Here is a 21,550-nt window from a genome sequence, read left to right on the forward strand (position 1 = left end):
TAAGGGAGAAATATGGGGAACAAGAGGTCTGAAGAGAGCGTGAAGGAGGAACTTCCTTTTATATTCCCCAATGCCGACTTCTAAAGACCGAGACATTTTGCGCTCCAGCAATGATCACTTCCGCTACTAGGTTCCACCGTAGTATGCACTGGAAGAGCTGTTGCATTCTCTTTTCTATGTTTAGCAACTTCACTATTTACCCTCATTTCCCCCACGATCTAGTGCCTCTTTCGGTTTGACTTTGCCTGGATTTAGGTTCAGTACTTTCGTTTCTTGTTTGTTCCTTGTTGTTGTTTGCATGTTTTTCTATACTCTAACGCCTCCTTACGGGTGGCTTCCTGCTCTCTTTATTCTTCTTCAGGTTTTTGACGCCCCTCGACACCGCGAGACGGCGTTTTGCATCCCTGCCAATGATCACGTCCCTCACTGTCTGCGAACCTCTTGTCGCTCTCCTCTCGTTGGTTACCTCCTTCAGACCGGGTTTCCCTGCAGCCGGTACCCTCCCCCTCACCTTCATGAGGTTCACTGGAGCTCCTTTACTAGGAGAGGTCAGTTTTCCCTTACTTTTACTCATACTCTCACTCATACTGGGAGCTTTACGTACGCTGGCAATCTTACCCTTGATGGCGCCCCGACCCGTGTTGATAACCCTGCTTACATTGGCTGACCTGCTCGTACCGGCAATCTTGTCTCTAACGGCGCTCTTGCCCATACTGACAACTTTGCCAGTGCCAACACCCTTACCCTTGTTGGTACCCCTGTTCCTGTCGCTTTTCTTGCTCATAGTACCCCCCTTTACTTTCTTGGATGCCGTAATATCGGGGAATCCGGGGCGTTTAATGTCGGCTGGGTCCACCTTGTGGATTCTATACTTCCTCACTGTCGGGAATAACCTCTTTTTCATCTCGTCTTGCATGCGAAGCTTTCGCTCCTCGCGCCTCTCCCTGCTCTTCGCCTGTATCTTCTTGAGCTGTAGCTCCCTCCGCTTGGCCGACTTTCTCCACATCTCGCCAACAACACGCTGCCGTTCCGCATTCGTCATGTGGGTTAGATTGCGACACTCACGGCGCTGAAAATCGTTGAATGCTTTGAGAGCAGGATACGTAATTTTGCTGGCCCGCTCCTGGAGTGATCGCATCTGGGAGGGAGTCAAGTTGCGGTACATACGCGAAGCAACTCGCGCACCATTAGCCAACGACATGTTGCGGAGCTCCCCCGTTTTCTTCAGGTCCTTCATGAAAACAGAAAAGGGGCTCACGCGCAGAAGTTTGACGGTGCGGAACAACATGACGTTACGTGATTCCTTACTGAGTCTATTACCTTCCTATGCATATATATATATACATATATGAAAGAGGTGGGAAGAAGATGAAATTGGAGGAAATGGGTATAGTTCTCAGCTCCACTATTTGATGCGTGTAAGGATCCAGATTTACTGGCATTGTGTTTTGTTACTATCCGATGGATGTCCTTCGTGCACATCCCTCTTCACAGAAGGAGGGTGGGAAACTTGAAGAACACTGAAGTGCTGTGGGCGGCAGCCTTCAGCACAGGCTCTGAATTAACAATTCAGCATTCAAACCGGTCTCCACCCTACACTTAATGTAACATTCAAGATGACAAGACGCGTGTGCACCCTGCCAAATAAAGCACAGCAGCGTGGTTGCCACAGTTTTACACCTTGATAGACAAATTAACAATAAGAGGAAAAAAGAGAGAAAGAAACGAAGGGAATAACGGTACACAGGGCCAGCAGGGTAGCAACGAGGGGAGCAGCTGATGGAGGGGGAAAAAAGGGGGGAAATTATGCCAGCTAGCATACGACACAAGTTTACATGCTCGTAGGGAAATGCTAACATACTCCGCGTTACACAGCCAGGTCGTGTCATCCCTCACTTCTTGCGCTTCTTCTTATCCAAGCGCCGCTTGATCTCCGGCACCGTATCTGTTGGTGCATCCGGAAGCACGGCGCATGGAGGCTTCGGTGCCTCTTCTAAAAGTAGTCTTGATTGCTCCAATTCATCCTGCACATACAAATATTGCGAAACCACTTCGCATTGCACAACGTCCATCAGCCCCCCAACACACAGAAACCGCGCTCCCACGCCCACAGCAAGGTGCACAGCAAAGGCCACGTTGTGCATTAAGCTCTGCGGCGCTAGTGCGATTGTGCAGCCCTCGTGCCGACGCACCATCCGCACATTGTCGCACAGCGCAGAAAGAGATCCAATAGCACTTGCCTCAAGCACCACATTGGACGTCCACAGTTCGTCAAGCCCCTGTTCCACCTTTTCGTACTTTGACCGACGGTAGAGGTCATAACCAGAAAACACAGCTGTGCCCCCAATCGTGGCATGAAGTCGCCGCAGTCCGATCGTATCGACATCACAGTGGGTATCCTCAACATAAACCACCAAGTTCGCGCTTGCTTGGACCTGCTCTCGCACGTACTCAGCCAGCTGCGACCCTGTGATATCTTGTTCACCGGGGAACATGGAGTAGAAAACCTCCCCACCATCTTTAGCCTCCTTCTGTGTTCTGGTGGCTGGTGCGGCTAGACGAAGGCCCAGACACACATCGGTTTGCGGCCTAAGCTCAACAGCACGCAGGACCTCATCGGCTAAGTTGATTGCATCCGTTATGTTGTCAAATGTGCTGAATACGAGTGATCCGTCGCTTCGGGTTGCAGCGTTGTGCACCTTGCGGAAATGATTGAAGGCCGCAAATATCTTCTGCATGACCTCATGGCTCACAGTCCCGTTTGGCATGCAAGGAAGAATAAGAACACTCTTCAGTGCAACCCGGGCAGTCGCAACGTTCTCAGGACCGAAGAAATCAATGCACAGCTGTGGCATGGAAAAGGTTTCTACATCAGTCAGTAGCCCAAATGTGTTACGAAGGTATTGGAAAGCGGGTGTTGATGTGCATCGTGAGGCCGCAGCGGATGCAACAACACTGAGGGCATGTACAACAGCCGTACCCACATTTGGTAAATCAGGTGTCGCTGCCACACGCGATAAAATTTCGTCAAATTGCCGCTGATCACAGGCCCTACACGGAACAAGTCGGGGGAAATAACTTTCCTGCAACACCTCATGGATTACCGCTGGATCAACCGTATGCTCAACCAAGCTATCACCGAGCTCCTGACTCGCTGACAACAAGGCAGATGACTGCACCTCCATACCATTTAGCAGGCGCAAAATAATACGCAGTACACGGCAGCCTCCTGGTGCGAACATCACGTGTGCTGAAAGAGTTCGTATCTCGTCTCCCGTGCATTTCGTGCTAAAATACGCTGCGAGATATTCAATGGGCCGCAAGGCGCGGGAGTCCACACAAGATCGTGCCGCCAACGTAAGGATCCCGCTGAGGTCATGCTGGTTGTCATACAATTTCCATGAGACGGATTCCATTCCTAAATTTTTGATCCCTCGGGGCGAGAAAAAAGCCCTAGAATATTAAAAAAAAAAACACTCAATTTAGTATACAAAAATGAGAAAGTGAAGAAAAAAATCGTGCCGTAAAAAAAGTGGCATGACAGAGGATGTCCCAACTACCCATCCCACTCTTGCTTTCTTTTTAAGTTTCCATTAGCGTTTGTTAGCGCGACAACAACAAAGAATTATTAAACGCTACGAATTCTTCGTTTTATTTGTCACAAAACGCGATGCTATGTCTCAACCGGTTGCCCCCCCCCCCCACACACACACACCTACGCACACATGCTGATGCTGAGCAGCCGCCTCACAGTGGCACCAAAATTCCGTGCCTTTCCTATGAGCGGGAAACCAAAAGGCATAATATATATATATATATATATATATTGCATCACCAGCTGCTGCGTCATGGTGCTACCGCATGGAAACTATTAACCACCCGGCTTCGGTAAAGAACCCCGCAGTCCATTATTTAACTCACGCCCCGGAGATGTAGGCAGAGCGAAATGGTAAACGTGGGCATCAAGCAGATGTCATAACACCCGAAACAGCCCTTCAAGCACATTGTAAAACATGCTGCCCGCCTTCAGGTTGCCACTCGTCGTCAGTCGTGAGACTTTAAGCGATCGAAATCGCTTCTCTCCGAAGGTGAATCCCAAACTGTTAAGTCGTAATGATAAGGTGAGTTACAAATGTATTTCCTCGTTTTCACACAGGTCAGTCGCCTCCATGGTTCGGCAGGTGAAGCTATAAAGAAACAACAATAATATCTTTTCCTTAGCTATTACAGAAGTCGCTTCTGAAGTTTCTCCAGAAACCGTCCGCGCCTTTGCTCATTCACTCCAAACAAAACATTCATGTGCACTAATGCATTTGTCAGGAGTGAACGCCACTCCGCAGAGTCAAACTTTGGGTGCCCCAACAGCCAGCAACCCTGGGCAAACAAAGGAAGCGCCACGCGCAATGACGATGTGATGCAGCATGTAATTTTCCTCTGCTCGTTCGCCCCCCGCGAGCACGACAGTATTCCACTCTCCATTTGCCCACTCTCATTGGCGCATTGAAGCAACCGCGCGGCATCATCAAGAGTCTCGCACTGAACATGAACAATCATTGGTTCGAACTTCAACTCCAGAAGTTCCGTCTCGTGCAGTAGTGAGTCGAAATACTTCTTTTCCTGCATTAACTTGAGTCCCCCCTCCAGTTGGAGTTGTCGACTCCGCCATTCCTCAAAGGACCCCAAGACAGGTACCAGGCGCTGCGTGACCATCTCCTCCACATTAGGGATTGGATCGTGTGATTGAAACAATGCTCCCTGACCAAAGGCGCCACGTTTTCGGTTGTGCATATCAGCATTGGCATCAGCCTTTAAGACTTTCGCCTCTGCTAGTGGGTTTATGGGGCAGCCGGCGGATAGTTGACCTTTATGAAAGAGTGATACCCTACCGGAACAGGAGCTGGACGTCACATAGCAACTAAAGTGTTCATTGATGAACTGCACTAAAGGAGCCACTTGAGGGTCCACACGACCCGCAAGGCTTTTGTCGTTTTTGTTCTCCTGCAAGTCCTCGAGTATTTTTTGCCTCCGTTGGCCGAAAAATGTGCTATTCGGCGCTGGCTGGTTGAATGCCAGCGTTGAAGCACGACTCAAAAGAGGAAGATGCGCCCTCATCACCATTTCAAGTTGGCAATAAGAAAAAAAACACTTTTTTCCTCAGCTTTCCGCCCCCCTCCTCCTGCACCAAACTTTTTTGATCACCCGATTGGCACCGCTCCCCTTGATTTGGTGGTCTCTGCTTTTCTTTGCACCCCAGTTACACCGCGGGCTTCAGCATAAACGAGGGAACGGCAGGTGCGTTCGTGCGTTGGAAACGGGAATTTTTTGTTTCCCACAGAATAAAGCAAAAAACAACCGGAAAAAGAAAAAGAGGCAGAAACAAATGTCGGCAAGGCATCCACAACAATACGTAACAGTAGTACGCTCCCTGAATACTTCTTGATTAAAAAAAAAAAATCAAACGAACGACACCATGACGGATGCACAGGAGCACGACAGATGAAAATAACAGTAACGCCTCTGCGTCCTCATACAAGCACGTATTTGACAGCTATTCATAGCTGCTCATCTGTCGCATCTTTTACCCCAAGAAGTTTCTTTAACTCCTCTTTGCCGCGTTCCTCACGTCGCTGTCGTTCCTGAACCTCCTCAATAGGCACAGCAAGCTGTACCCCACACGTCTCGCGCTCCACAAATCTTCCACTAATTAGCTGAATCCAGTTAGGTTCGTGTGGCACACTTCGCGCAAGCACGACATCACCATTCCTTGGAGTCCATGGACTGTAGTTGGGATAGTTGTTGTTGGGCAACAAATGGATCTGACAACGCGGCCTCCCAATAGGGCTCCAGTCGATGTAGTACAACTTGCCCTCACTTGGCTCAAAGGCCTCGTAGTAGTGCATGAGATAATAGTCACTTCCTACACCGAATAAGCCGAACACAACGAGGCCACGGCGGCACATGGTGGCAAACTTGCTGTGGATGAACCGCTCGAAGGACAGCCATGAAGAACTCATGCCATCCAACTGAGTGATAAGCTATACTAAATTTGCAACGGCGAGGTAAAGTACAGTTAGCAATAATGGGAAGGAGTGTAGAGAAGGTTGCCACTCGCACGAGTGCCAGCGTGACAAAATAGCGGACCGGGCTCAGTTACGGTTCCAACAATAAACGGCTATAAGCGGCCACCCATACGCCATAAAAACGAGGAAAATGTAAGGGCGCACGACACACCGATAAAGGTTTGCAGTACAATAACCTCCCTTTTGCAACCGGAAAGTGAGAGCACAAAAGGAATCGTGCAGTGACAAGCACCGTCACAAAGGGGAAAGGAAAGAGCTAACAGGGGTGCAAACCCCCTACACGATCATCCACAACCAAGTCATGTTTTTTTCTTGCTTGAAGCTGCAGGCCTTTCACCTTTTCTCCCACAAGGAAACTTCTCCATCTCCCTCTTTATCTGGTTCCGCTTCACAACGACCATTAGTCTCAGCAGTTGCAAAAACGCGCGAGCTTGTAACCATAAAACCAGCAAAAAGAGTGGCATGTCTAAAGTCACCATGATAAACAAACCAGAGGGATCAAAGTAATTAGCTCCCTTTTCAACGAATATCTGTGAGGCGTGTGAGCTCCCCCATTCGTTTAAATACGACGAGCCCCACACTACGAGCAAAAGTAAAACGGTAACTACAAAAATGCGATCTATGGAAGCCCTCCAAGTCGTCAGCACGACTGTGACAGCAACGGTCAAATGGAAGAGTGCGAGATATCTAAAGTACGGTTCCCACCAATTCACAGCCGAAATAAAAGCGGCAACTTCCTTCCGAAACTGCTGGAATGCACCTATGGGGCTCATGCTCCACTTCTGTCCCTCTCCAGAAAAAAACGCACCCCATCCAGTGGCATTCATCACCTCCTCATGAGCCTCCTTCAGCGACTCCAAAAACGCATCCATTTTCTTCAGATGCAAAAAAAACAACAACAACTGCGAAGTTGTCTGCTCTCGCCCTTTTCTCCTCTCCAATCACAAATTCGGGACAGGTACGATACCTGTACTTGCAGCAATTCGCTTAAGCAGCTTATGTATATGTTGCCTGTACTTTTTTAGGGGTGCGAATAGGAGGGAGCTTATAGTAAAAGAGCGAGGTGGTCCAAACGGGTGAACAATCTTATGGTGCAGTTGTGGAGTAAATATTAAAACATTTAAACGGACCGCATACGACTTTAGGTAATGATGTCTTCATACACACGAGCGCCAACACAAGTCCAGATCTAACAATCATCACCCACGTAACTGCGCACACTATAGTGCACAGCGCAAAGCACATGTTTGAGCATGTGTCATCGTCACTACATCGTTTGGCTTTCTGCAAATGCGCTTCACAGGGGCTGTGGCGCCCCCGTGCGGCTCCGCATGCGACAAAGCTACTTCACTTTCTTTTTCAACTTTAGTTTCTTCTTCACTACACCTGAGGAGACGGGTAGGCTGACCTCCTTTTTCGCCGTTGAATGTCGTGACATCGTAACTCCAGTGTGAACACGAGACTTTCTGCCACTTGCGCAATCCACACAGAAACCCATCACTCGGCATTCCTTAGTACAGGTAGGGCAACGCCACAGCACACCCTTACGCTCCTCAAAGCCTTCATAAATGTCAACTGGCGACTCGTGGCCGAGGCGGATCTTCATCTTTCCCTTCATCTTGGGCCGTGTTTTTTTCAGGTGTACGGACTTCCGCTCAGATGGAATGACTGGAGGTAATACTCCGCCGTTGGCATCCATCGCACTCTTTCGCTTCTGTCGCTGCCGCCGCGTTTTGGAAACCATCGTTGATATAAGAGGTCTACTCACTTCCGCAACTAATATTCCCTTCAACACACTTTCCCTCTCTTCGCAATCACACCTCACAGCCTTTCCCGTTCCCTCGCCACTACCCTTCTCGCCGCAAACCTTACTACTGAGAAGACGGCTTCTCAGTAAGCTTTCATTTGGATAAGAAATGAAAAAAAAGAGTAGGGAAAGGGGAGTATCAAGGAAAATGGAAGAAAACGTACATGAAGGTCAGCTGACAAGCATTCTCTTCCTTCTCATGCAAGTAAAACAACGATAACTACGAGCTAATTCTCGACAATTGGAAACAGTAAAATTGCGTAGCCCCGTGGATCGCTGCCGATACCGTGACCTTTTAAAGCTACGCTATTCACTAGTGGGACATGGAATAATCTTCTTCCTGATTCCTTCACCGAGTTAATAGAAGGAAAACCGGGGCTCTTCACCCTTCTCTTGAGCGTCCTTGATGCGCTTCTCGTACTTGGGTGCGAGCTCCTTCGCTTGCTTCCACGCATATTCCTTCATTGGTTCCGTTAGGCGATTATAGTACTTATTCTTCATCTTTTCCAACTTCTTAGGATCATGCGCCTTCATTGCAATATTCATCATTGACGCTGGACCAATGAGAGCGAGATTACCCGCTGTCACATCACTGTTTGGTAGTCGCATGTTCTTCCGTGGGTCGTTAAACCAGTGATCCTTCTTGAAGAGGTCCTCACTATCAAGCAATTTGTCGTCCTCATCGTCGTCATCCTCGAAGGTGATGGCCTTGTTTTGCATCCGTTTCACCTCAGCAGTGTCGTACCCAACCTTGTCCATACGACTTATCCAATAGGCCGTACTCAAGGGCGACGCAATGGCCTCTTCACCGTGACCGTCACTAAGACGACTCTGGCGCTCATGCAATTCTGCCTCAGCTATAGTCGCTTCATCCGCCTCCTCATCGAGAAGAGTAACGTTGGACGCAAGTCGACCTGTGACACCTTCCGATGTAAACCTCACGCGCCGTCCTTTTCTCAGCAACAGACTACGTGACTTATAGTCAACAATATTCTCTTCCCCATCACGTATAAGGTACCGGTTACCATCATCCCCCTCAATAACAGCTTGCGCCTCCAGTGGTGACCACGTGACTATCATTCCTTCAATCCAAGCTGCAGCAGCCGGAGGTGCCGCTACCACAGCGGCACACTCAACACCGCTTGAGCCGCAAGAAACACTTCTGTCAGTCACAAACGCCACGTCACGTATCCCCAAGGTAGAAGCTGTGCTAGTCGTATCTCTCACCGCCAAAGAAAGAACGCTGATCTCCTTGGCGTTCCGGCGGTCCTTGGGATCAACATTAAAACACACAACAGCCCCTCGAATAGAGCTGCTTTTCTGGTCGATAAGCTGCACAAAATCAGCAGCAGAACGGATGTAATACAGACGTCTGTTTCCCGTTTCAATAATGCCCTGTCCACCGCTCCATCGAGTGACCACACCATAGAGCGGACCAGACGGAAGAGGTTCATCGCTTTCGTCAGCCGCATCATCAAACAGCGTACCGAATTGCTTTGTCCGTTTCGCTTGGTGCGCTTCGGCGGACTCCTTCACCTTAGCCTCAACCGCGCTAGCACGCGCCCCCTCAAAGTTTATTTCACCCGAAACAGTAATGTTCTCGGCGAACACTTTTGATGGATGTGCAGTGTACGTTACCTTTTTAAAAGTGACAATGCGTCCCACCAAATCCAAAGCCGTTGGGAGTGCGGTGTCGAAAGCATCTACATTGCGTATAATACAAACATTTCCCTCCGGTCCCTCCATTGCAAGAGGGGCGGAGGATGGAGAATCGGGGAGCGCGGTCACATCGCATAACACAACTCCGCTACGGTACAGTTGGGACCACGCGAGCACAATTCCCGTTTGCTCCGTTGCTAAAACCGTCCTCTTTTGGGCCTCGGCAACCTTCAGCTCCCGCCGCCGCCTCTCCAGTTCTTCACGTGCCTTCTTCTCGTCCCCAAATCGTCGTCGTAAGCGTAACAATTCTTTAGTATCACTGTCCAGTACAACGGTGTTTCGGAGGTCCTTTAAGCCAAGCGGGGCTGGAATGCCTCCCATTAAAATACCATCTTCAGCCTCCCACATGTCCACTGCATCGCTGTTACGGTTACGGTTGCAGTTGCGGTCGCTGTCAGGGAGCAATGACAGACTGTCAAGGTCCACCACAATGTTCCCAGCAAACAACTCGGGTTGCAATGGCGTTGGTACCGCTTGCCGTTCGGGTAATGTAGCTTTCATTCCTCCCCGAAGGGAACTGGGTGTATCTTTTTCCTCTTGCCGTGTATCTGAGCGGAAGACGGCAAGAAAGTCCACAGGAGTGGGCTGCATGTAGCTTTTCGCAGTGATCTCGTCCACACGGTTGCGTGTGATAACGCTATCGGTTTCCCTCGCGCTACTGATTGCCATAAACTCGACGTGAGCTCCAACTAAAGAATGTATTTGCGTCGGTAGAATTGTCTCAAAGGCCCGAGCGTTAGGAATTGCATACGTCTTCTGATCCTCGGCGCAAACGATGGAACCGCGGCGCTCGAAGGGATGCCATGAGATTACTGTCCCACGCAATTTCTTCTTGGGAGCAGCCAACAACAGAGTGGTCCAGCGCATGGCAACTTCAACTAAACCCTATGCGATTCCTTCTCTTTTTGTTTCTCTTACGGCTCACGCGCAAGCGAACGGGCCCACAGAGCGTATTTCTTTTTATTTCCCTCCACTGATGAAGTTACTTCTTCGGTGATTGCGGCGGAGGCGCTGGTCCACAGGTGTACACAGTAAACCGCGTTGCAAAAAGAGGAGGCCGCAGAAGGGGGGAGGGAAAGAAAGGAATAAGAACACAATGGCATGTTTTAGGAAGAAGAAACAAAAATAAATAAAAAAATAAATAGGAGCAGCAAAGAAGCACCACTAATGAAATCCAAACACACGAGCACAACGAAGCAGCACAAATGGGAAGTGACGCATGCACGGAGAGTTTGTATATATATATATATATACGTGCTTTGGCGGAACAATTTGTTGTTTCACTTGAAAATCTGGTGAAGCTCAATACAGAGAGGAGATGGAAAAGTATTCTTGAAGTGAAAGAAAGAGATTTGAAAAAACAAAAAAAACGAGAATAAGGAGAAGGGACACGCACTTCATACAACAACATGATGCACTGAACACACACGACCACGTGCACCTGCAGTTACTTCGCCCTTCTCCTCCTCTTCCTCCTCTACAATGAGTTGAAACGTAACAGTCACGCAACGAATGGGGGGGGGGAATTCACCGTGAGTAATCACACGTTATGAAGGAGGGAGGGAGGGGGGGGGGCGGAGGAAATCCACGTACCTCAAAACACGTACCAAATAGAAAAAGAAAAGAAAAAGAAAGGGGGAGATCAACATCGACATTAAATCAACAACAACATCGACAACGACAACAACAAAAGAGCGACAGAACAACAGGACATAAAAAAAAAAAAGTAAGGTCTTCTCTAATTGAGCTACACGTATAATAGACATGAAATGAACCTTCATATCTCCTCTTTGACCCCTGCCCCACTATCAAAAATAAATAGATTTCAAACCTCTCCCCTCTCCCTTCTTTTTCTTCCCCCTTTTTCTAACTCTCATTATCCCGTTCCTCTTCATCCACCTTAGTGATTCGCCCTTCTCGCATTGATTATCATTGTTATCCTCTTTCTTCCTGTTTCTGTTTCTGTTTCCCTTTTCCTTTTTTTTTTTTGATGCCTCCCCTCGAGAACCGCGTTTTAATTACCGATTCCCTCTCTTTTCTTTAACTCTTATCTTTCTTTTGTTTTTCTTCTCTATTATTATTATTATTATTATATTTTTCCCCCTTTGGCCCGCACGCTCTCTTTCTAGAGAAGGGACCAACTTGATAGGGAGGAGGAAGAAGAGAAGGTCATGGGAAAACAACACACGGCAGAAAATTACCTTCCATGGCGAAATGAAAGGTACAAATAAGTCGGTAAAAATAAAACAAACCATTTGCGAAATCGCTTTACTCTTATCACCCAGTGAAATGCACACAAGCGCATATGGACAAATGTACGCTGAGAAATAAACACCGCCAGCAGTGCTGTAAACTTAATCACTATTTTTTTTTCATTTTAATTACCTTCCTTTTCATCTATCTCACTTCATTCATTTCCCCCGTACACTTTTTGACTTCTCTTTCTCTTTCTACATTTTTAATGTTGTTACACCTGCTCTCATATTTTTATTCCCTTTTCTTTCTTGTAGTTTCCTCCATACACACACACGCACTCCCACCTAACTCCTTTATTTCTTTTCTTTTACTTCCCTCTTTTTCTTTTTTTCTCCCTCCTCCCCATCTTCTTCCCACCAGCGGCTTGTTTCCCTCTAACTCATGTGTCGCGATCCCCCCACACAAAAAAAAAAACTTTTCCTTCTTTATTTCTTTTTTTTCTTTCTTCGCCCCTCACAAAACCAACACACTCACAAAACGCCGGATATTAAACCCCACCCCGCCTCTCTCAGCGCAAAATACATCATTACCGGCTCAGTGACTACTCATTATTTATATATATATAGAGAGAGAGGGAGAGAGGGTAAAACTAAATACAAGAGAGGGATGGAAAAAAGAAAAAAAAAGAAAGGAGGAGTGACTTTGAAAAAAAAATTTCCATCCCATCAACATCCTCTTCACTTGCCCTCTTTTTTTTTTCGTTTCGTTTCGCTTCGTTTCGTTTTTTTTTTGAAAAATTATTCCTCCTCCTCCTCCTTCCACCACACTCCACCACTTCCCTATTTTTTTTTCTTTCTTCTTTTCTTTTACTTGTTCCACTTTTTGGCTTTGTTTTATTTTGTCTTATATTTATCTCTTTTTTTTTGTTTTTTTTGTTTTTTTTGCAGTTTGTTTTGTTTTTATTCCCGCTTTTGTCCCCTTTCCATCTCTTTTTTTTTTTCATATAATAACAAACACACCTAACATAAACACAACCAGAGACGCTTAGTAACTGGCAGTTATACAAAATATAAACAAATATATAGATTTATATTTATTTATATATATTCATATATATATGTATATATATATATATACATGTAAACAGGTGAATAGAAAAAGAACACGCGCTCTCCTTCTCTCCCCTTTTCTTCTTTTGCGGTGTGTTTTCCTCTTGGAAAGGATAAGATCAAAAACGGCATTTTTTAAAAAAAATTTATTTTGTTTTTCTTGTTTTCCCCTGTGCTGCCCTTTCTTTTCAGTCTTTTTCATCCTTCATAAACTCCACTCAGCACGTAAAGGGATAAAATGAGAGCATATGCGAAAATGGGGGAAATCATTTATTCGCATTATTTATTTATTTTAATTTCCTTTTTTTTTTCCCTTCCCCTGCAGCCATAAAACCGATATCATCACCTCAGTGTGAACAAAGTTGCTGAATGAACGCACACGCTGGCGTGCAGAAGAAAAAAAAAACAAAATCAACAAAGAATCACGGACAAGAAAAGCAAAAAAATGGAACATGACATGCGCGGTAACAAAAAAGAAAAAAAGAAAAAAAAAGGAACATGGGAACATGTGAAGGGAAAGATAAGGAACTGTAATTGAAGTCAACAGTAATGACGACAATACCAAAAGGAGAAACGCTTTGATTGATTGATTGTTTGTTTGTTTTTGAAAGTGAATGTGCGAAGAAACGAAATAAATACGTACATATGAACATGAAAGCGACGCCACACACAAGCATACATGATATATTTCCGAGGAAAAAGAAGCGAGAGTATGAGTGAACGCAGAGCAAAATAAGAAAAGGGCAGAAAAGCCGAGGAGGGAGTGACATTCTTCGCATAACCACTCACGCACCAGCAGCACGTGCTACAGGAGAAGAAAAAAAAATTTACAATCCTTCATGCCATGAAGTAGGGATCCTACGACAAGCATAGGGAAGAAACGAGGGGGGGAGGGGAAATAATAATAATATTTGAGAAAAATCCAAAATCTACAGCCACCTAACCAACCATTTTATTCATCGCCAGTTGAACTTTCACCTATCTCCATCACACACATACACACACCCAAATGAGGGGGGGGGAAACAGCTTTTTTTTAAAAAAACCACAACCAACGATATTCGTATCCCCGCAAAGTCAAGCCAATTCACGTTTGTGACCACAGAAAGCACAAAATTTCACTTTATCATCAAGGTGACGTTTACCACATTCCGTACAGAATGGCACTAACTGTTTCGTTGGTTGCTGTTGAGCGGGTGCCACACATCGTACCGTGTTGAGTGTAGTTGCCTGAGGGCGATCTGTCGCTAATGGACGCATTGACTCGCGTTCCGTCGACGCTGTGGGCGATAACGATGTGAAACTTTTCCGACGAATCTTAAGATTCCCAACTGTGGAACGCTGTCGAACGGTGGTCACAGCCACAACGGCGGCATTAGCAGTCGCAGTAACCACAGGGGCGTTGGAAGCAGTAGCAGTAGTAGTAGTAGTATTAGTAACCGTAGTTTGTCCGAGTTTGTAATGTGAATTCTTCACGCGGCGACCGTCCTTGTCGTAGATTGGGTAAGGCGATTCACCGTGGGACAGAGGGCTTGTTTGATTATGGCTACTTCCAAAATTAATAATGGTTCGTTGCTGAGTGAGTGGTTCAACTCCCGTCCGCGGAAAAGATGACCTGTGCACAACCCCATTGCGACGCTCCGTTCTCGCTGTTCCAGCAGTCGGTTGTATCTGCGTTCTCAATGGTTTAACCTTGCCATCCCCCGCAGAGCCTCCAGGAGATTTCAACGATGCGTTTGTAACTTTCCCGGAACGCTGCTTAGCCGGTTGTTGAGTGCGCGTGGCTACTCCGGCTTGTGAAACCTTCTTTTTCTTTTCTGCTTGTGGACTCGTAGCTGTAGTCGTTGCTGACTGATTTTTCGTCAGGGGTTGTTGTGTGGTCTGCAAGTGGAGCTGCACGCTTCCGCTTTTGCGATTCACTTCGTCTCGCGTTAAAAATCCATCGGCATGACTCGCTGGCGTGAGTGCAATGGTACTTACTGGGGAAGTTCGCGTCTCGCTGGTCTGCCGATTTCTCCGCACCTCTGGTGGAGTGACTTTCCCTCTGCTCTCACTTTCTCTCTCTGCTATGACGGTTGAAGGCATAGGTGCAAACGGCTCTGTAGCTTTTGACGCATGCGGCGCAGCTCGCTTTACAGTCGTGTTAGACAGTACGGAAGTGTCCATACTGTGCCTCAGGTGAGAATGGGATTCATATCCCTCTAAAGGTTTGGCGCTGAGCAAACGCCGCGCATCCTCCTCCCCCATATGTCGACGGGCGTCAACAGTTAAAATAATAATAGGTGGTGAGGAAGAGCGACCACTCGGGCGACCAGAAGACGGCCTGCCGCCACCAACTGTCCTCTTTCCTTGATTTCCTGCTCTCTTAACACTCTTAACGTCACCAGCGGAGGAAAGAAGTTGATCCTGTGGATCGTCCTTGCTTGATGCAGGGCTAACACTGGAATTCATGCCACGGTTATTTCCATTATTAGCACGGCCACCACCATTTGCCACCGTGGCCTTCCCGTTGCCATAATGCTGCTCCGCGGTCAACTCCTTTGACGTAGTCAACACTTGTGTCGCCGCTGGCGGGTTTTTACCGGCATTCACGTCTTTCTTGACTGATAAGCTTTCTGCAGACGCGCATGTTGCTAAACTATTCGGCGCCAGACACTGAGACTGCCGAGCTGGAGACTCCCCATTCTTTTTGTTCGATGAAGCCATCCAAAGGCCGTTCCGCTTTGTCTTGGGCGATGTAAGTTTGTTAGCAGATCCCTTGCACCGTTGACGTCGCGAGGAGTTAATTGCTTCCATGAGGGGATCCGGTACCGTTAATGATGTTGCCGCACGCTCGAACATCTGAAGCCTCAGAACCTCGCGAGTGAGATGCACGCCTACGGATTGTGTGCGAAGGTACTGCTCCGGGCCCTGATCGTCGTATGACGCTCTTCTACCAGTGGTGTGTGCCGAATGCGTACTAGCCATCGTGGAGCCAATTCTCATCATCCGCTCCTTGTTTTCCCGCTGCATCTCCTCTAGGTTTTTGAGAGCCTTCTCCAACTCCTGACGTTGTCGTTCCTCCTCGGCCGCGTCCACCGGACCACAAAAGTCGCGCCGGCGCCTTCGTCTCGAGTAAGACAGTCTGCTAACAAGGCTGATGGAATCATCATTCGCATCAGCGTCTATTGTGCTATCAATTGTTGTGTCCATCCTATGGAGAGTGCTGGGTGTGGGACGAAAGGGGCTAACCTTTCGGCTCTCCATGTCGTACGGACTATGCCTGCTTGGTGGTTGCTCCAAATGAATAATGGGATTCGTTACCGAGTCGTTAAAGTCTCCCTGTGGGATCAACACCGAGCAGCTACCTTCATCGTACTGACGAACGGACGTAGCCATTCGGCTCAAAGGCACTGCCTCAGTCTTAAGCCCCCCATCAGTTTCGGTCATTATGACGGGTCCGGCAGGTATTCAAGGAAGCGGTTTGTTATACTATTTTTTCAAATCTAATGTTTTTAGCCGCGACTAATACTAAACGTAGTCCGGAAACTATAAGGCAACGAGAGCAAAAGCGAATTGAAAGAAAACGTACAAAAGACAAACAGTTGTGACCAACTACAACCAACCCCCTCGAAAAAAATCTAAAGTATGATCCCTTTCGGCCGATGCAACTGAACGGAAGACGGGAGCCCCACATTAACGCTTATCATTACCAAGAAATAAAGCAGTTTAGGCATACACAACTGTCTCAAAGACATTGGGGAACGTATATCGGTCAACTTGTACATTGGCATTCGACCGAATCTATGGAATCTAGTGCTCGTCCGCGGGAACAAATAGAAACTTCACGACATACAGATGTGCTAACTTGCACTGATACGGTGCTCAGTGGTAAGCAGAACCACAGCATACGTGAAAACTAGCACGGCTGCATGACATGTCTTTTCCAAAAGCTCTGAATTCCTCGATACGGACATGATAGCTCGACACCCCTAGAGCAAATTAGAGCTTGTGCATGTTACTGACGCACAGTACGAAGAGTTTGCCCAAATTTTGGGGCCTGTCGTGTTCGTCTGTGAAACTTTGTAACGAATTCATGCCGGTCCCGAAACATCTCCCAGAATCCGTCTTTTCACACAACCTTATCAAAAAAAAAAAATGGTGCAGGAAGGGGGGGGGGAAGTGCTCCCGAAACCGTTGAGGTGGACTCATATTCAAAATTGGGGCAACCGTTAATAAATGAACGACAGTAAAAGTAGCGATGCTGTGTTCCTTCACCTTGCAGAGCTTGCAGAACTAAAGAATAACTACAAGTCACTACATACACATGAGCCCCCTCCCCTCGGAGAAACATATCGGGATTCACAGTGCCACGTGCTTAACGCTCAGCCGCCATTATTCACTGAAGTAGCAACTCAAAGTGGATGCATCTTATTGCCACAAAAGCAATCGATTTTTCCGTATATTGATGAAAACTCACAGAAAAATAACTTACATCACCTGCCGTTCGTTCGCCCTGAGTTGTCAGCTGGGAGTCAGCAGTGAGGCGCCGATGAGGATCGGGGCTCTGAAGGGTACCTTCCGCGACAGTTGATTATTGACAGCAAACATTCGGCATTGCTCGACCACATCGGCAGCGCGTAAATATGACCATAAGCAACTAAACACGTCGACAATAGCAAAGAAACACAAAAGGTATAAGAGAAAATGAACATAAGCACAAACACAAACGCAAACACACGATTTCGTCGGGTAGAGGCGCACCACGTGGAAAACAAAGAGGAAAAGGAATGTTTGAATTAATAAAATAAAACAAGCGGCACTTTGCAGAACCGCTATACCGATAAAGTGAAATAAGGGACAATATCTACACTTTAAACCGTAGGGCGTCGCCCCTGATTTGTATTTGCCCTATTTTGTGTTTTTGGTTTCTTTCCGGAAACGCCCACTCCATCCCTAAGACTCATTCAAAACCTCGGACCCAGCAATGGTTAAAGTGATAATAGTAATAATGATCGGAAAGAGATGAGTATGAAGGAATAAAAACAGGCAGCTCCCAACATTAGTGCTCCTAGGAAACAGATGTTTATTACGCCGCCACTAGTACGGCTCTGTGGGATGCCATTTCCGCATATCAGGCCCCAAGGGTTCAAAGAACTTCGCCAAATGTTCGGGAGTTACGTCTGACAGCTTTCCAGGATTCCACTTGGGATCCTTTGTTTTGTCAATAAGCAAAGCCCGCACTCCCTCAGGGAAGTCACCACAGGCATGAGTACGAATGGCACCCACGTAATCGGTGCTGAAAACCTCTGCAGGATCTGTTGCCTTCGCCCCCATCTGCTGCATCTTCAGGGCGAGCTTAAGACTTGTTGGAGATAATTTTTCCATTGTGGAGATGGCAGTGCGTGCAAACTCACCACCGTCTGCAGCAAGCGACCCCATAACATCCTCCACCGTAGAGGTATCCTTCAGCGTAAAAACCTTTTCTATAAGAGGGCGGTGTTCCTCCAAAGTGAAAGGTGGCAGATCCTTCACAGCGAATTCGTTCAAACACGCATCGACTTTTGTGGAGTCTTCGATATGACACAACCGGTCCTCCAGTTGCTCGAAGGAGGCGGCGGGGACATAATGAGTGGCGAGACCGAGATGCACCAAATCCGCTCCCTTCACACGTCCCCCCGTGAGGCCGAGGTACAGTCCAAAACCAGGCAATTTCAGCCGCGGCAGGAACCAGGAGGCGCCCACATCGGGAAAAAGCCCAATACCATTCTCAGGCATGGCAAAAATAGCGCGTTCTGACGCCACACGATACCGACCATGAACTGAGATGCCAACACCTCCGCCCATCACATAGCCGTTCCATAATGACACTTGTGGGTTTGGCATAGTGAGGATACGATGGTTTAATTGATACTCCCGGTAAAAGAACTCGTTCACTACGCTGTTGTCTGTAGTAATCATGACGATATCGCCACCCGCACAGAAGCTTTTCTCACCCATGCCCTTCACAACAAACAGAGCGTTGTCCCCCTTCGGGTGGTGTTCGTGGAAATAAGCCAAAGACATTTCCCTCACCATCTCCAGGTTAAGAGCATTTAGCGCTTTTTCACGATTCAACGTAACCAAACGGGTGTTCGGAAAGTCCCTCCAGAACAACCCCTTTGAGCATAGCGGAAGCGTGCAACGCATTGGTTACAAAGAAAGATATTAGGAAAACTTTTCGGATGTTGCTTTTTTTCTACTGCGGCCTCCCCTCTCTTTCACCTTAGTTGGTTTTTCCAACCCTTCTGATCGCGGTTTGTGCGCGTCCGCGTTTGCGTGTGTTCGTGTTTTCCAACGGGATCGGTCGCAGCTGAAGACGTATTCGATGGGAGTCTTGATAATCAAATTGAGACGACAGTAGAAAAAAATAACAAAAAAAGAAGTAACAACACGGTAGCAGCACGCACATAAGCTCTCATGAGAACTCGGCAGTTAAGAAACACAAAAGACGTAGGGGAGTCTCACAATAAACCGTTTATCAGTTGTAGATGATGATAGTAATAATCATAACACACTAACAACAAGCATAATATAGTGAATCTGCACTCGGATCATGTGGCTCCCTTCTCCGAAGCCTGCTTGAGAAAAGAGCTCGTTGACCCGTTGCACTTTTACGAATCACGAGAAAACAGCAAGTCGGAAATGCGCTGTACTCACAAAACATTCCCTCACATTACGCCACTGTTTCCTCCCCTCCCCACCCCCTTCCATCCTTGCCATCGGTAACAGTGCTATTTTTTTTTTTTTTTGAGTTCATACGGCAAAGCCCTCATCCATCCGACGGACCATACTTGTCTCATGCAGATCAGTTTACCTTTACCCATGTGAAACCAGGCCCGGCAAACTTCCAGCGACGGCAATCTGGCATCCAACCAATCACGTACGGAGCTAACGTTCGTCAGGCAAACAACGTTATCACGCAAAAATATTGGCCCCAACACATGCTAACATGCTGAGCCCCTTCCCGTTTCTCTAAACCCGAGACTACCCGCGGTTAAAAGCGATGTAACCATCAGCGGTGCCCACTTTTAACACAAGCAACAAATAAGTGAGGAGGCCAACGGAACGGCACAGTTGGCGCAACCGCATCATATATCCAAACAAATAAGTGTTCTTTAAAAATTATTTCAGACATTGAAAATAGCAGCACCAAGGGTGGAGGTGGAAACACCAGCTCCTTCATCCCCACTATCATTCTCAGTATCCAAATCACCTTTACGTAACTGTGACCGACTCCTCTTCAAACCGTAACCATTTATGTGCGACGGCGATGCGGCATTTTCCTCGTATCTATCCCTCACGATATAGCGGGCCTCACCAACCGTAACTGCCACCGTCGGGCTTTCATGGCTCAGAACTGTCAACCCAGCCGTTGGACCTAATTGTGATTGAACCCCCCGCGGTTTCCCATTCGTACATGCATCAAACACCAAAACGCCTCCGCTATGCGTTGCCGAAACTAAATCAACACGCTGAGACCCCCCGTCCTTACGGCGCACGAAGCCAAACATGGCAGGCTGCTGCGTGCGCACGGTTCGCTCAAACGTTAACAACATGTCGTTGCTCTTGCGAATATCCCAGCAGACGATACGATTTTCCCCCAATCGGCCCGCGGCGTAGACGAGATGACCAACTGTTGGATGGGGAAGTATCTGCACTACACCCGACCTTAGACCGCGAAGTACGGCTGCAGCTCCGCAGTGGCGGGTGTCGATAATATCGACGTTTCCGTTACGAATAAACCCGGCCAGAATCAAACTTTCGGAGTAGGGAGTGGGGCCATCAGCAAGTGCAGAGACAATGCCCTTCGAACAGGGTGATCGGTAACTAGACTCCACACAGTTGCCCTCACGAAGCACATCATAAAGTCTGATGTGTACATCATCATGAGGTTCACCATAACCAGCCGCTATCAGTTCCCGGTGAGTGGACCATAGGATAGAATGCGGATGTACCGGCATTCCCATGGTGTTTGAACAACAATACGACGCACGGAGCGCACCGTCCTCGACGTCCCACAGTTGCAGCGGTAAACTGTTTGTGGCAGTGAGAAATGACGCAGACTCATCGCCCTCCTTAAAAGGGCACCACGCGATATCAATAGCGGGGTAGGGGAGTTTCACCCATGCAGCAGGTGTATTATATTCCAAGCGAGGGAGACTATTTTCGTTAACGTTGCGCGCTGCAATAACAGGAACAGACTGCAAACTCCAAGTCGCGAGGATCTCCCCACCGCCACTCCCTAGCGAGTAATCTGGAGCGGCAACTAAGCGGCGAAAAATTGCACTCTCAAACCCGTCAGTCTCTAATATGCTTACCGGAGGCGTTGCAATCTTGCCTTTGCGTTTTGCTGGCATGCCCTCTGATTCCTGATGTTTAGTAAAGAAATGGAGTGGGAGGGGTATTAAAACATATTCACGGAACAAACTGGGGTAAAAGAGAATAACGGTAGGGTTGTGAAGCGCACCTTACTTGCTGGAATAATGGCGATCACCCACAGGAATCTAACCGAAAACTCAAACAACCGACACCACCTCACCTGGAAGAGCAGGTGACCACAAGACAAAAAAAAACAAACTGAAGACATCCCTCTCCCTTGAACCAAAGGGACTTACTTAG

The 21,550-nt window shown here is 47.5% G+C and overlaps 10 protein-coding genes across 10 annotated transcripts, besides 13 other annotated features; all 10 read right to left on the reverse strand.

Moving 5' to 3' along the window:
* Window positions 1-313: 313 nt before the first annotated feature.
* On the reverse strand, window positions 314-1,288 carry Tb11.01.8090 (kinetoplast DNA-associated protein, putative; the record flags this gene model as incomplete). The annotated part of the gene is made up of 1 exon (XM_824604.1): window positions 314-1,288. One exon carries the CDS (start codon window positions 1,286-1,288, stop codon window positions 314-316), a length of 975 nt encoding a protein of 324 aa, XP_829697.1.
* Window positions 1,289-1,892: 604 nt separating this feature from the next.
* Tb11.01.8100 (enolase, putative) lies at window positions 1,893-3,416 on the reverse strand (the record flags this gene model as incomplete). The annotated part of the gene is made up of 1 exon (XM_824605.1): window positions 1,893-3,416. The coding sequence occupies one exon, from the start codon at window positions 3,414-3,416 to the stop codon at window positions 1,893-1,895; it is 1,524 nt and encodes a 507-aa protein (XP_829698.1).
* A 387-nt stretch (window positions 3,417-3,803) lies between these two features.
* Window positions 3,804-3,827: a microsatellite.
* A 397-nt stretch (window positions 3,828-4,224) lies between these two features.
* Tb11.01.8110 (hypothetical protein, conserved) lies at window positions 4,225-5,118 on the reverse strand (the record flags this gene model as incomplete). Its single annotated transcript, XM_824606.1, has 1 exon — window positions 4,225-5,118. The coding sequence occupies one exon, from the start codon at window positions 5,116-5,118 to the stop codon at window positions 4,225-4,227; it is 894 nt and encodes a 297-aa protein (XP_829699.1).
* Window positions 5,119-5,552: 434 nt separating this feature from the next.
* Tb11.01.8120 (hypothetical protein, conserved) lies at window positions 5,553-6,014 on the reverse strand (the record flags this gene model as incomplete). The annotated part of the gene is made up of 1 exon (XM_824607.1): window positions 5,553-6,014. The coding sequence occupies one exon, from the start codon at window positions 6,012-6,014 to the stop codon at window positions 5,553-5,555; it is 462 nt and encodes a 153-aa protein (XP_829700.1).
* Window positions 6,015-6,379: 365 nt separating this feature from the next.
* On the reverse strand, window positions 6,380-6,952 carry Tb11.01.8130 (hypothetical protein, conserved; the record flags this gene model as incomplete). Its single annotated transcript, XM_824608.1, has 1 exon — window positions 6,380-6,952. One exon carries the CDS (start codon window positions 6,950-6,952, stop codon window positions 6,380-6,382), a length of 573 nt encoding a protein of 190 aa, XP_829701.1.
* Window positions 6,953-7,422: 470 nt separating this feature from the next.
* On the reverse strand, window positions 7,423-7,824 carry Tb11.01.8140 (hypothetical protein, conserved; the record flags this gene model as incomplete). Its single annotated transcript, XM_824609.1, has 1 exon — window positions 7,423-7,824. One exon carries the CDS (start codon window positions 7,822-7,824, stop codon window positions 7,423-7,425), a length of 402 nt encoding a protein of 133 aa, XP_829702.1.
* Window positions 7,825-8,244: 420 nt separating this feature from the next.
* Tb11.01.8150 (hypothetical protein, conserved) lies at window positions 8,245-10,473 on the reverse strand (the record flags this gene model as incomplete). The annotated part of the gene is made up of 1 exon (XM_824610.1): window positions 8,245-10,473. One exon carries the CDS (start codon window positions 10,471-10,473, stop codon window positions 8,245-8,247), a length of 2,229 nt encoding a protein of 742 aa, XP_829703.1.
* Window positions 10,474-10,727: 254 nt separating this feature from the next.
* Window positions 10,728-10,750: a sequence feature (AT_rich).
* A 516-nt stretch (window positions 10,751-11,266) lies between these two features.
* Window positions 11,267-11,296: a microsatellite.
* Window positions 11,297-11,538: 242 nt separating this feature from the next.
* Window positions 11,539-11,594: a sequence feature (T-rich).
* Window positions 11,595-11,678: 84 nt separating this feature from the next.
* Window positions 11,679-11,699: a microsatellite.
* A 452-nt stretch (window positions 11,700-12,151) lies between these two features.
* Window positions 12,152-12,215: a sequence feature (CT-rich).
* Window positions 12,216-12,558: 343 nt separating this feature from the next.
* Window positions 12,559-12,586: a microsatellite.
* Window positions 12,587-12,689: 103 nt separating this feature from the next.
* Window positions 12,690-12,762: a sequence feature (T-rich).
* Window positions 12,763-12,869: 107 nt separating this feature from the next.
* Window positions 12,870-12,944: a microsatellite.
* Window positions 12,945-13,041: 97 nt separating this feature from the next.
* Window positions 13,042-13,064: a sequence feature (AT_rich).
* A 125-nt stretch (window positions 13,065-13,189) lies between these two features.
* Window positions 13,190-13,210: a sequence feature (AT_rich).
* A 92-nt stretch (window positions 13,211-13,302) lies between these two features.
* Window positions 13,303-13,408: a sequence feature (A-rich).
* Window positions 13,409-13,987: 579 nt separating this feature from the next.
* Window positions 13,988-16,339, reverse strand: Tb11.01.8190 (hypothetical protein, conserved; the record flags this gene model as incomplete). The annotated part of the gene is made up of 1 exon (XM_824611.1): window positions 13,988-16,339. The coding sequence occupies one exon, from the start codon at window positions 16,337-16,339 to the stop codon at window positions 13,988-13,990; it is 2,352 nt and encodes a 783-aa protein (XP_829704.1).
* Window positions 14,318-14,348: a microsatellite.
* Window positions 16,340-17,989: 1,650 nt separating the features above from the next.
* On the reverse strand, window positions 17,990-19,078 carry Tb11.01.8200 (enoyl-CoA hydratase/isomerase family protein, putative; the record flags this gene model as incomplete). The annotated part of the gene is made up of 1 exon (XM_824612.1): window positions 17,990-19,078. The coding sequence occupies one exon, from the start codon at window positions 19,076-19,078 to the stop codon at window positions 17,990-17,992; it is 1,089 nt and encodes a 362-aa protein (XP_829705.1).
* A 980-nt stretch (window positions 19,079-20,058) lies between these two features.
* Window positions 20,059-21,288, reverse strand: Tb11.01.8210 (hypothetical protein, conserved; the record flags this gene model as incomplete). The annotated part of the gene is made up of 1 exon (XM_824613.1): window positions 20,059-21,288. One exon carries the CDS (start codon window positions 21,286-21,288, stop codon window positions 20,059-20,061), a length of 1,230 nt encoding a protein of 409 aa, XP_829706.1.
* Window positions 21,289-21,550: the final 262 nt, after the last annotated feature.

The sequence above is a fragment of the Trypanosoma brucei genome (assembly GCF_000002445.2).
Source record: "Trypanosoma brucei brucei TREU927 chromosome 11 chr11_scaffold01 genomic scaffold, whole genome shotgun sequence".
Taxonomy (NCBI): Eukaryota; Euglenozoa; class Kinetoplastea; order Trypanosomatida; family Trypanosomatidae; genus Trypanosoma; species Trypanosoma brucei.